Source organism: Astatotilapia calliptera, chromosome 7 (assembly GCF_964374335.1).
Source record: "Astatotilapia calliptera chromosome 7, fAstCal68.1, whole genome shotgun sequence".
NCBI lineage: Eukaryota > Metazoa > Chordata > Actinopteri > Cichliformes > Cichlidae > Astatotilapia > Astatotilapia calliptera.
Window position 1 is genome coordinate 27379012 of NC_137428.1, and position 12848 is coordinate 27391859.

At 41.9% G+C, this 12848-nt stretch overlaps 1 protein-coding gene across 3 annotated transcripts in view; it reads right to left on the reverse strand.

Annotated features, from left to right (window-relative positions):
• Positions 1 to 2878: 2878 nt before the first annotated feature.
• The window catches only part of sfswap (splicing factor SWAP), a 51300-nt gene continuing 41330 nt past the window's right edge, over positions 2879 to 12848 (reverse strand). For all 3 annotated transcript variants that reach the window (XM_026174045.2, XM_026174044.2, XM_080304345.1), the window contains exon 19: positions 2879 to 3564. In XM_026174045.2, the coding sequence (XP_026029830.2) occupies positions 3499 to 3564 (66 nt within the window). In that variant the 3' untranslated portion in view covers positions 2879 to 3498. The remainder of the gene's footprint in view (positions 3565 to 12848) is intronic.

Here is a 12848-nt window from a genome sequence, read left to right on the forward strand (position 1 = left end):
CACAACAAAAGGCCACCCTGGAATGTGCAGTTTTGTCTCACAGCAAAATGCCACAGATGCCACAAGCAATGAGGGAGCGTGCAATTGGCATGCTGACAGCAGGAATGTCAACCAGATCTGTCGCCCGTGCATTGAATGTTCATTTCTCAACCATAAGCCGTCTCCACAGGCGTTTCAGAGAATATGGCAGCACATCCAACCGGCCTCACAACCGCAGACCTCGTGTAACCACACCAGCCCAGGACCTCCACATCCAGCAGGTTCACCTCCAAGATCGTCTGAGACCAGCCACCCAGACAGCTGCTGGAACAATTGGTTTGCACAACCAAACAATTTCTGCACAAACTGTCAGAAACCGTCTCAGGGACGCTCAACTGCATGCCCGTCGTCCTCATCGGGGTCTTGACCTGACTCCAGCTCGTCGCTGTAACAGACTTGTGTGGGCAAATGCTCACATTCGATGGCGTCTGGCACGTTGGAGAGGTGTGCGCTTCACGGATGAATCATGGTTCACATTGTTCAGGGCAGATGGCAGCTGAGAATGTCCCAGTTCTTGCATGGCCAGCATACTCACCGGACATGTCACCCATTGAGCATGTTCGGGATGTGCTTGACCGGCGTATACGACAGCGTGTACCAGTTCCCACGAATATCCAACAACCTCGCACAGCCATTGAAGTGGAGTGGACCAACATTCCACAGGCCACAATTGACAATCTGATAGACTCCATGCGACGATGTGTTGCACTGCATGAGGCAAATGGTGGTCACACCAGATACTGACCGGTTCTGGGTCCCCAGACAGGCAGAAAAAAACTGCAATCTGTGGCATCTTGCTGTGAGACAAAACTGCACATTCCAGGGTGGCCTTTTGTTGTGGGCAGTCTGAGGTACACCTGTGCACTACTCATGATGTCAGATCAGCATCCTGATGTGGCACACCTGTGAGGTGGGATGGATTATCTCAATATAGCAGATGTGCCCACTACCACACATTTGGACTGATTTGTGACCACTGTTTGGGAGGGATGGTTATATTGTGTATCTGGAATGAATTTTAGGTCTCTACGTCCATCCCATGGGGAATGGGAGCAAAAACAAAAGTGTTGCGTTTATATTTTTGTTCAGTGTATGATACACGTGCACAGGAGGTTGTGTTGCTCCAACATACAGACAGAATCTATTCACAGACACACACAAATACCACGTCTAATCCACGTTTGTGGCGATTAGAAGTGTCTTCCCATTCACAGAGAATCCAGTTTCAAATTTTATTGATCACTTTTGATCACTACATAGTACGACTCCATTTTATATCTCGACACTCAGACTTTGATCAACCACCTTATTTTGAACTCAGACCCCTCAGATCAGAGAATCAGTTACCATCAGAGGTTCCAGAGTGCAGAGTGCTTAAATCAAAGGGGGAGTTATACTTGTGCTGAGGGTTTGCTGTGGGATAAGCTCCAGTTTGATTTTTTCCCCTCCCTCTATATATATTAATTTACTTCTATAGAAATAGACTGGCTTTGTTTTTTAATAATACATGTCATGTCACTATGGATCTTTTGTCTTTTTTCCCTTTGTTAATTCTGTGAAACACATTTTAAGTGTTTTTGAAACAAATACCAAGGGCATTATCCCAGCTGGTGAAGAGGGAAAGCATCCTAAGAATAAATTATGACACTTCTACTTAGTTTGCAATCTGCAAAAGTTGATTCTGTTCATCTGGACGTAGCGTTTTGTGGGAGGAACGTTTCGTCACTCATCCAAGTGACTTCTTCAGTCTCAGCTGACTGTTTCTCCAATTTTATAAACAGTACATTTGCAGAATGACTGAAACCAGCCCACTGAAGGAACAATGGGCTGGGAGGTCAGTTCCTTAATCTTAATTATGCAAATTGTCATGACCATTGATCAACAACCACTGATCAAAGACCACTGATCAATGGCCATGAGTACCATTCAGAGAGAGTTGGGGAACGGCTGCAATCACAGCATTGTAAGATGGTGATGTACCCTTAGGCCCCCTCGTCGATTCAGAGATGGTTTTTCCCTTTTCACGTAAATGGCTTCCTTGACTTCCCGCTCAAACCAGCGTTCCTCCCTGTCCAGGATGTGTTCAGGATCCTCATCCTTGAAAGAGTGTCCACTGGCCTGTAGGTGTAAATAGATTGCAGAGTCCTGGCCTGACGAGGTAGCCCTTCTGTGTTGTGCCATCCGCTTCGCCAGAGGTTGTTTGATTTCCCCGATGTATAAATCCTGGCAACCCTCCTGGCACTTAACAGCGTACACTATATTACTCTGTTTGTGTCGGGGGACCCGATTCTTGGGGTGGACTAATTTTTGGCACAGTGTGTTTTGGGGTTTAAAAGCCACAGAGACACGGTGTTTAGAAAAAATGCGTCTCAACTGCTCGGATACTCCGGACACATACAGGATCACTACAGGTTTTTGCTGGGGCAGCGGTTGTCCTTCTCTCTTGGATTGGCTGGAGCTTCCTTTAGATGCTGGGATAACCACATTTACTCAGGGCCTTCTTGATGTGCTGTTCTTCTGCCTCCCTGGCTGCTGTGTCAGTGGGGATGGTATTCGCTCTGTGTTGAGTGACGAAACGTTTCTCCCACAAAACGCTACGTCCAGATGAACAGAATCAACTTTTGGAGATTTACTTTCCTGGATGATTGAGAATGCATCATTAGTTTCTAATCATTTTATATTTGAATATTCATGTTCCAATTATGTAATCTTTTTTTTTTTAGCCACAAGTACAATTTTTCCAATATCTAATGCACTATAACAACCTGCATTGTATCCATTTTCTTCTCCTGACGGTTTATTTATTTTTTGTTAAAATAAAACAACTGAAGGCCACACGTAAATCATAAAAGAACTTTTATTTCATTTTGGATTAGAAAGTTGTTCTGCATTACTCATTACAGTACAAACCAGGAACCAAAATTCAAAGGCTGCACATTGCAGCTGATGGACAGAGTAAAAACAAATTACTTCTCAGGTAGTAGAGTAGGCGCTGAAGAGAAAAAGGAAATGAGGAAAAATGATGGGAAAATTAAATTATCAAAACATAAGCCTTCATAGAAGGAGAGCTTCCAGATTTCCTGCAGCTGATGCTGCAAAGAGTGACTCGTAGGAGAAAAGCATCTCAAAACAGGAGGCAAACATTATTTCACATTTGATTCTCCGTGCACCAAAAACATAGCTGTGACTTAATCTCCTGTGTTATGAGCGGTTTTCTCACACCGGCCGTGAAACCAGGTGCTCAGGTTTCACTTCAGCGTACTTCACACTTACGACTTGGCACAAGACGTAACACAATCAAACTGAAACTGTCGATGCTCAATTCTTGATGAACTGATAAATCATGGATAAACAGAGGGCTCTGAAACCGCTGCGGGCCAGATAAATCTCCGGGAAATCGGAGAATACCACGCGCCTGCAGGCAAAAGTTGTCACATCCAGAAGAAAGCAACGTCCTTTTTAAGAATTGGGAGGCTGGAAGGTCTTGGAGGTGGCAAGCATGGCTCGCACTTTGGCCATCAGATCCTGCACAAAGAAGAAGAGAGAGAAAAACAAAACATGAGATGAGTTTTAATGTACAGCTTTCCCACTAAGACCCCCAGTACAATGTTGCAACTGGCATGGCAAGAGATATGCCATGCCTCGGTGGGTATAATAACAATACAACTAGTAGTCAGTTAGTTTGATCTAAGCAGATCTACTAAATCAAACAGAACCGATCAAAATTTAGGAGCGGAGCAAACACACTGCACTGGAAGGGGACAAAACAAAGCACTTTATTTTGAAAGAACTACAAAATGGAAAAAGTAGATCTGCCAACGCTTTTCTTTTCTTGTCACAGTGTTTTACTTCTCCTTAAAGAGGAATAGTTTCTCCTGTAATTCTTCAGCAAACTATTCCCTGCAGTACGAAAGAGCTGCTAGTAATGGTGTTCCCACTGAGAATCAACCATGCGGCTGACAGACACACAAGTTCATCCATTTGTTTTTTTGTTGTTGCTTGTGGGATGAATGAAGGCAACACTTTCATTCATTTCATAGAAGAAATAAAAAGCGAAGGAAGGAAGAAAACGAGTATGCAGGAATGTATAAATAGTCACTGAAATGTTACACCAGCCTCAAAGTTTTGTTGCACTGCTGTACATTTTAAAAGATTAACAACAGAATCCCCTTAAAGGCAATTAGAAAACACATATATGAACTCCCCGGCCAACCCACACATATCCCTGACAACTGTAAACAGGTTATTTACTTAAAACAATATAATTAATAGGAAGTTGCAACGAGAGTGCACAGCAGGGAAACAGAAACAAAGTGGAAGAAACTGCCAAACAGCAGTTTTTCATTTCCACTTTCTCCTCCTTCACTCTTCAGGTAGAAATGTAAACTTTGCACACCACGGGGGCAAGTGCTTACGCTGCAGAATAGGAAGTGTTAATTTGCATCGCGGTGCACGAGCGATTCATGCACGCATGGACAAATATCCACCCTCGAGCTCTCCTGACAGATGAGACGAATTAACAGCTGTAATCACAAGAGGGGGGAAAGCTGTCATATCAAATCGCTCTAAAGGCCGTTTCTCTCAAAACCCTGATGTTCTCGGATATACACAGATAACGGACACGCACAATGACAACGCTCAGAATTATCATCAAGTGGCTGGACGTGTGCTCTAAATACAGCCACAAGTGTCCCGTCTAACTAATGTGCAGCTAAATTCTGGAGGTCTTTGCGTGCTGCACTTCAGTCGTCATGTATGAGACCATGTTGCATGACTTCTGGGACCAAAAAAAAAAAAGTTTGCTCATGAGTAAACAATCAATACATTCATCCATTTTCTTAACCACTTATCCAGTTCAGGGTCGCAGAGGGGCTGGAGCCTATCCCAGACACAGTCGATACAGTATTAACCTAAACAGTCCCTGCACTGCCCCACGTTCTGTAAAGAGAAAAAAAATTACAAAGATAAAATCTGAGAACATCCAAAAACCAGCAGGCTGCTCAGCATCAGTGAGACACAGCACTCTGCTCGCGTCACTGTAAGTCAGCAGTGGCATGTTTAAATCTGGAATCTAAATCTAAAGCTAAATTTAACCAGCAGGAGTCGTCTAATTGGAACGCTTTCCTATTACTAAATTAATTAAAGACAGACACCTGAGTTTGATGTTGAAACTTTTCATAAAGTTCACATTCGACTTTTTGTTTGATGCTGGAGTTTTAGTTGAGTGTGACAGTTAAATTGCCAGCTGTACTTATACCTCTGTAATAATGAACAGGGATACCTGTAAGAAAAGCATGTTTTTTTTCTCCACACTTGTGCATAATTTAAGTCCTTATCATTTTATTATATTTGTCTCATCTACACTGGAGTAAAGACCAACGGGCAGCTGCTACTCCACAACCCCACCACATATACACTTTACACCAACATAGACGACATTTAACGACCTCCCCGCACCCATAATGACGGTTTTGACACCTCAGTATACATCAATAAAGATACAGTTTGATAACCACTAGAACAGTTTTGGGTTTTTACACGGGTACCAGCAGAGGAAGAGACCACCCTGACTAACTTCTGACGCACACCCACTCATTTTGTTCTATAAGAAGGCCTGAAGACACACACTGGTCGCTTTACACAACGCAACTACAAAGCTACTTTCTAATTGTGTGTCTGTGCTTTTAAATGCCGTCTGGCTTTAAGCTGAGAAGTACAGCACAGTATTTCCTTATTTGACTGCAAAATTACACCAAAAATGTAAAAAACTTTTCCACAGGAAGCTTTAGTATTAAATGTGAACATTTGTGATATCGTAACATTTGTATGTTGGTAATAGTGGGGAAATTGAAGGAATAGATCGTGCGAGGTGCACACCTTCATCTGCTAAAGAACACGGCCTCTATTTAGACGGTTTTGCTGTTGTGTGTGGGGTGGAAATCAGATTGTGGCTGCGATTATTATTGACCGGCTTCTTTAGAAAACAATGTGAGACTGTTTGGAAGCAAACAGATATCACGCCTGCCTTTCTGTTGTATGTCTGATAAAGCTGTGCCAGAATCCTGTCATGAAATTAAACAAAAGGAAATGTCACACATTACAAGGACAGCTTTATTTTTTCACTGAATTGGGATGTTGGGTTTTTTTCCTCATTAGGACAAACTATTTTCCTTGTATGCTGTCAGTTAACCACATTTACCTGTTTAGGATTGAAACCTAATTTTACAAACACTAGGCCTGAAAAAACTAACATGGAAGCACTATTTATAACTCTCACTGGGCCCTTAAGACAGTTTTAAAACTATAACCAGTGGGTCAAGTTAGGAAGTGAGATTACAGAAATAAGGGTGTCACATGTTTGCTTTTAACGGCAACAACCATTAAACAAACAAAAAAAACTGTTAGGAAAATCTTGAGGGAGCAATGTAGCAGCCACATGTATTGATATCTAGCCTTTCTGTCATTAGATCCCCCCCCCCCCCCCAAGAAACTATGCAGTGTTTGAGATACCCACACTCCTAATTTAAAACACTCCCGGTCCCAGTGCAGTTCACTGTAAAGGTGAACAAAGTATCTTTCAAATGTACAGCAACAGGGAAGACGGGAAAGAAGAAAGAGGAATACAGACAAACATGAGAGAAATAAGAGCTGGAATGAAGCAAATAGCAACTAGGCACCCGGAGGGAAGCAGAGCCCATTAGGCAGATGAGGATGTGCTGAATTATTCAAGATGTGTTTGTAAAACATCACAGATGGGGTATAAGTAGTTAGCAGTTTTGAATCAGAGCATGTTGCAGCAGCATGTTTCCACCAGCTAGCTTGTGTTGCTATGTTGAGATGAAGGTGGGAGAAGCGACTACGAGATAATGAAAAAGAAACTGAAATAGGACTTTTTTTTTTTTGTTGTTGCTGATGACAGAAGAATCAAGAGATGTTCATTGTGGAACACACACACACGGCCAGGTGAGCGAGTTAGTTTCACTTCAGTTGAAGTTATTCCAGTGTTCATAGAAGAGTTAGTGTGAACGCAGAGGCAACAGTATCGACCTGCATTACATCAACTCCCAGAAGCTCTAGAAATCCAGCACACTGCAGCCTCACTGTAAGATGCTGTCTAGTATGTACAGTATTCAATACATGTGAGCACCGCTGTGTTTATTAAATGACTTAAAACTGTATCGCCGCTTAATTAATGCATTAGTCACAACCGGAAAAAGAGTATCTCGCCTTTTAAATGGCGTGGATATCGTGATGTGAACCGCTGACTTGTGAAGATCGCCTTGAATCCTTAAGATAAACATTTTCACCATCGCTGTCTTAGTATTTTAAAATTGGATGTGAAACTGCATGCCCATTCACTCCTGACTCTGCTCTAGGCTCATCTTTTTATATCGTGTCCAGTTTTACACCTACAGTGAGGTGAAAAAAAGCTTTTAGTCACGCTAAAAATGTTTCAGATCCTCAAACAAATTATAATATTTGGCAAAGATAATCTGAGTAAATACAAAATGTAGCTTTAAATGAGGACTTTATTTATTAAAGGGAAAAAAGTAATCCGAACCTACCTGGCCATGTGTAAAAAAGTAATTATCCTCTTGTGAAAGTATGAATTAAATGATTACTCACATTTATGCAAAGTTGAGTTCAATTTCCCTCACCACACCCAGGACTGATTAATGTCAGACTTACTGAATAATGAAATCACTTAAACAGCACCTTTCTGACAAAGTAAAGCCTAAAAGATCCTAAAAGCAACTCATCATGCCATGATCTAAAGGAGCAGCTGGAACTGACATCTATCAGTCTGGAAAAGGTTACAAAGACATTTCTAAGGCTTTAGGACTCCAGCGAACCACAGAGAGAGCCATTATCAACAAATGGAGAAAACCTGGAACAGTGGTGAACCTTCCCAGGAGTGGCCGGCCTACTAAAATTCATTTCCCATCGAGGACTCATCCAGGAGGTCACAAAAGAGCCCAGAACAAAATCTAAAGAGTCACAGGCCTCGCTTGTCTCAGTTAAGGTCAGAGTTCACGATTCATAACAAGAAAGAGCCTGGGTAAAAATGGCATCCATGGGAGAGTTTCACAGCGAAAAACACTCTGCTGACCAAAACATACAGAAAGGACACAACACGCACGCACGCACACAGAGGGGCTTTGGAGAGTCTGGACCAACTGACATGCTTGGCATGACCTTAACAAGAGGAGCTATTAAAGTGTGACTTATATGCAAAAGAGAAAAAGCACTGAATGGGCTGCATCTGTCTAAAATCATCACTGATCTAACAGTTCTTCAGGGAGACTAATGATACATTAGAAAAACAAATATTAAACACAGTTGAAGCAATAATCAGGAGGTAGAGAACAAGCCATGGTCCCACTCAGAATCAGAGTGGCTGTTCGCTGCCAAACACACTGAACTACTTGCACATCTTTGAAAACAGACGGACAAGTGCTTTACCCTGGGCACAGGGGTTATCGCTGGAAATTACAGCTTCTGTGTTGGCTCAGGCAGTGTGAAGAAAATAGCATAACATCAGCTTCTATGGACAGTGCCCCCCCCCTAAATACCATTTGCTCTTCAACATAAAGGTGCAAGATTACACTTTGCTAAAGTACCAGAAAAGAAGCCTGACTGACACTGGGAGCACCTCCTTCAGTCAAATGGGAATATTTTTGATATTTTCCTCAGATGAAATTAGGGCTGCCACAAACGATTATTTTGATAGTCGACTAGTCACCGATTAGTCAACTAATCAGATCATGCATCCATTGGACGTACAGCGTTCAGCTTATTGCACCAGCATGAATCTGCTCTTATATAACTATCATTAGCTTACAGCTTTAAGCTTTTAAGGTGCTAACTAAAAATAAAGACAAGATGGTAGTTTATTAAATTTTAATGAAATTTGCAGATTGTTTCGGTGAAGTTTAATAAACTCCTTGCTATCTAAAATATAACAGGACACCGGAGTAAACTCTCTACCATCTCACACTTCTGATAATCAGCTGTCTGCTTGACGTTTATTCAGCTGTCTAAAAACTATAACTTTAATCTCAGACAAACCGATTTACTCAGGAACAAATAAAACACTAAAAAAAGCCAAACAATAACATTTTTAAGTTATCTAAGTGACTTATATATATTTAACCTGAGTAGCGAAAGACAGCGGTGGGTTTGAAAACGATCTGTCGGGAGTCCGGGGTTCTCACCGGCTCTAGTGAGCCTTGCCCCCGGCTAACACTCGAGCTAGTGGGTAACAGACGTCTCCAAAAACGTCGGAGCGCTTTTGAAAATATGTGGTGTCCTGATAAACTGAGCAGATATTTGAGGTTTACACAGCTACATTCTTGCCTGAAAATATGTTAAACATTTATTTTGTGACCCAGAAAGAATAATAAGAGTAATATTAAAACTAACTAGCTGCTGCCATTGTTGGAAACTGAGCTGGGCTGCGCTATGAATTCTGGGACAGAGCTACTTCTTCTTCTTCGGGGTTTAACGGCAGCTGGCATCCTTGTACATGCAGTGCTGCCATCTTCTGTTTCAGTCCGTTATTGCACTCTTAAATCCTGCTACTTATTCCTGCGTCTTTTGTGATCTTACAAAGCTTCAAACGACACGTCGACTATTAAATCAGTCGTCGACGATTTTGATAGTCGACGTAATCGTGACTAGTCGACTAATCGTGGCAGCCCTAGATGAAATCCAGCAGGCTACACATGAACCTGCCCAAGACTGCCACAGTGAATGCATAGTCATAAGAGTAAAGAATGGAGGTGGAAATAAAGATGAGATGGGCTGCACGGACACAAAAAGTGTTGGAAGAGGACACAGATGTCACCGTGAATGCCTGAGGATATGACAAACTCCCGTCAGACGAGATGACCTCCAGCCTCCAGAAGCGCGGCAACAGAGGAATATTCCTGCATGATAACAATCTAAAGCACACAGCAGACACACTGTGATGTGGTTAAGTACGTCACCTAATGTCAATCCAATATACCTTTGGAAGATTTTAAAGAAAGGCAGAGCAACATAAACCCTCCAGACTGTTTATGAATAATGGCAGAACACTTCTCCAGATTTGGCGCCACATAAAAATCGATGCGAAAGACGATTAAAAAAAGAAAAAGAAAAGTCAGTGGACAAACAAAGTACGGAAGAAATAAAAGATCCAAGTTTACATGCGAGTAAACGCTCTGCTCAGCTTAGAGAAACACATTCCCAGTAAGGTGACACAGTTCTGAATAATCAGTCTTTTAGGTGATATTGCACAGGGCTGTACTCCCACGTTTGACACTTTATGTTTACCTGCATGCTAGGTTTATTTCGCTCAGTTGGAGGAGAATCCGTGTATCAAAATAATGCATTGCAGAGGCAAGTATAAATTAAATTACTGACATTTAATCAGAGAGGTTTATGGTGATGTAGACTTAAAAATCAAAGTACGTACAGACATTTTTAGGCTTCTCAAAGTTCTAAGGTTTTCAACAGCAGTCAAATACAAGTAGATTAGGAGCAAAACAAAGAAGCTTCAGGAAAGAGATAAAAGCTACATAATAAATATGAATCTAAATGAGCACAATGTCCAAATGAGGACTGACAGGACTCAACAGTAACTGCTCGTGTTTTTGCACTTTTGTTTTGTGGATTTTACAACAATTTTAAGGAGAATCATTAAACAGACATTAATAAAGACAGTGTTTAAGAATATCAATGATCTCTGTGGATTATATAACGCTTCGTCTGTAGAAGTGATACGCGTGAATGCACTTAATCTGAGGTGCACTTCTGAAAGCAACAAAATAGTGGCTATAAATTGTCTATAGCAATTTAAAAACATGCAGGCAAGGACAGTGCCTGCCGGGGTCAGAATTTATTGGCGAGCCGTGTGTGAGGTTACACTGTGAGTTACGGGTGTGTAGCACTTACTCAGATGCAACTGTTTTTCATTTTTCGCACCCAAATGAGACAAAACACCAACACAGCCTGCCACTTATCTACATTAAACAGGCCCAATATGACCCAGACGCACTATAACAATACAGCAATAATTATGTGACACCAATAAACACGTTGGTTCTCCTTTGGTCTGGAGGTGCCTCTCACTGTCAAAATCAAAGGAGAACCTGATGCTACGATGTGCTTTTATATTTTGAGGCATTCTGTGCTTCAGCAGCTTGAGGAACAAATACCCCGTTGCATAAAACAAGACCGACATTTTTAACTCCAGTAATCAGAGTTTGTCTTGGAAGAACATGAGCAGTCTGCACAGAGCCGGAAACTGTTCTGGCAACACAACGCCATCAGTTTTTGGGAATGCTGAGATGCTGCACAAGCGCAAATTTTACTGTTGTGTTGTTTTGTGTGTGTTCGCAGAGTTTTCAGCCATGCAGCCTATTTGTCAGCCACAAAATGAAAGGGTGGACTAACTGGCATTGTCCCGTCTAGAAAACTACAGGATAGCTGCTGTAATCCATGTCAGTGCCACCTTATCAGGCTGCATCAGAAACAATTGTATGCAAATGTTGGATTACTGTTAAATGCATGGCACTGATGTAAGCAGTACGTAAAATTCTCTCAAGCGCGCACGCACACACACACACACACACACACACACACACACACACACACACACAGTATTTTAACATTTGGTTTAGTCAACTGTCAGAAAGCGGCTACACGCAGAGCTCTATGTGCAGTTACTGTAATTTTACAGCTGGAAGTGTCTATGCTGTGCTCATCACTCAACAGGAGACTATGGGTTGCATTAGGGCATGACGACAGTGGCAACTATCCAATCAAACCTTTTCAGTAAGTTTTCTTTGGGTGTTTTTTATTAAAACAGAAAAGAAAAGCCTGACAATTAATTTTTTTAAGCAATTTGGGGAATGTGACTTCTCATCCTGCGCTCCCAGGATGAGATGCGCTGGGCCGAAGAGCAATCTGGAGCCAAGATGCACTGCCACGACGAGAAGTGATGAGAAGCAAAACTGACACAAGGTTCAGCTTTTAAGTTGAAGCGGCAACTTCTTAGCAAACACTCGCTTATTTACACATCACGTGTGTCGTTTAGTGCCAAGCAGGTAGTGTATGGCGAGCTTTTACAGCTTTAGGCTTAAACCCAAGCTTCCAAAACTGTGGGCTTAGTTTTTACACAGCTAAGTAATAAACTAAAACAAGTTATAAAGTTATGTGAAGCCAACCTCTGCTTCTCTGTTGCGTTATAAAACGTAAAAGAAAAAAAACACATGGGGTATAAAACCATACTGAATGTTGAAACCTGCCATTTTCTTAACTTGAACTGACAACTTGCTGAACTTGACCTTGTGTTTCTCAGCAGTAATGGTAATGGTCCTTCTTGTCTGAATTTACAAGTACCACTGGAGAAAACATTTTCAAGACCATGTGCTGCTTCTGCCTCCTTCCTTTGCAGTGAAGTGAAATCCATCTCCCAAAAGACTTCGGCAAGTTTGCAGAGGTTTCTGTTTTTGCCTCTCGCTTCATCGGCGCCAACTAATATTCAGTCTCTCTTATCCTAAATTCTTGGCGAAGCTCCCAGGATGAGATGCGCAGGGCCGAAGAGCAATCTGGAGCCAAGATCCACTGCCACGATGAGAAGTGCTGTTTGTTTATTAAAATAAGAGCACATGTACCCCAAACAGTGGTAAACAAGACCTCAGCAACACGGTTCAACAATGTTATCCAACAAAACACTATTAGAAACCTGCGCCATCAACCGGTCAACCATCAGTCGACTATAAACTTAGCAGACACTTTTAACAAATCGAGGCCATCTACAA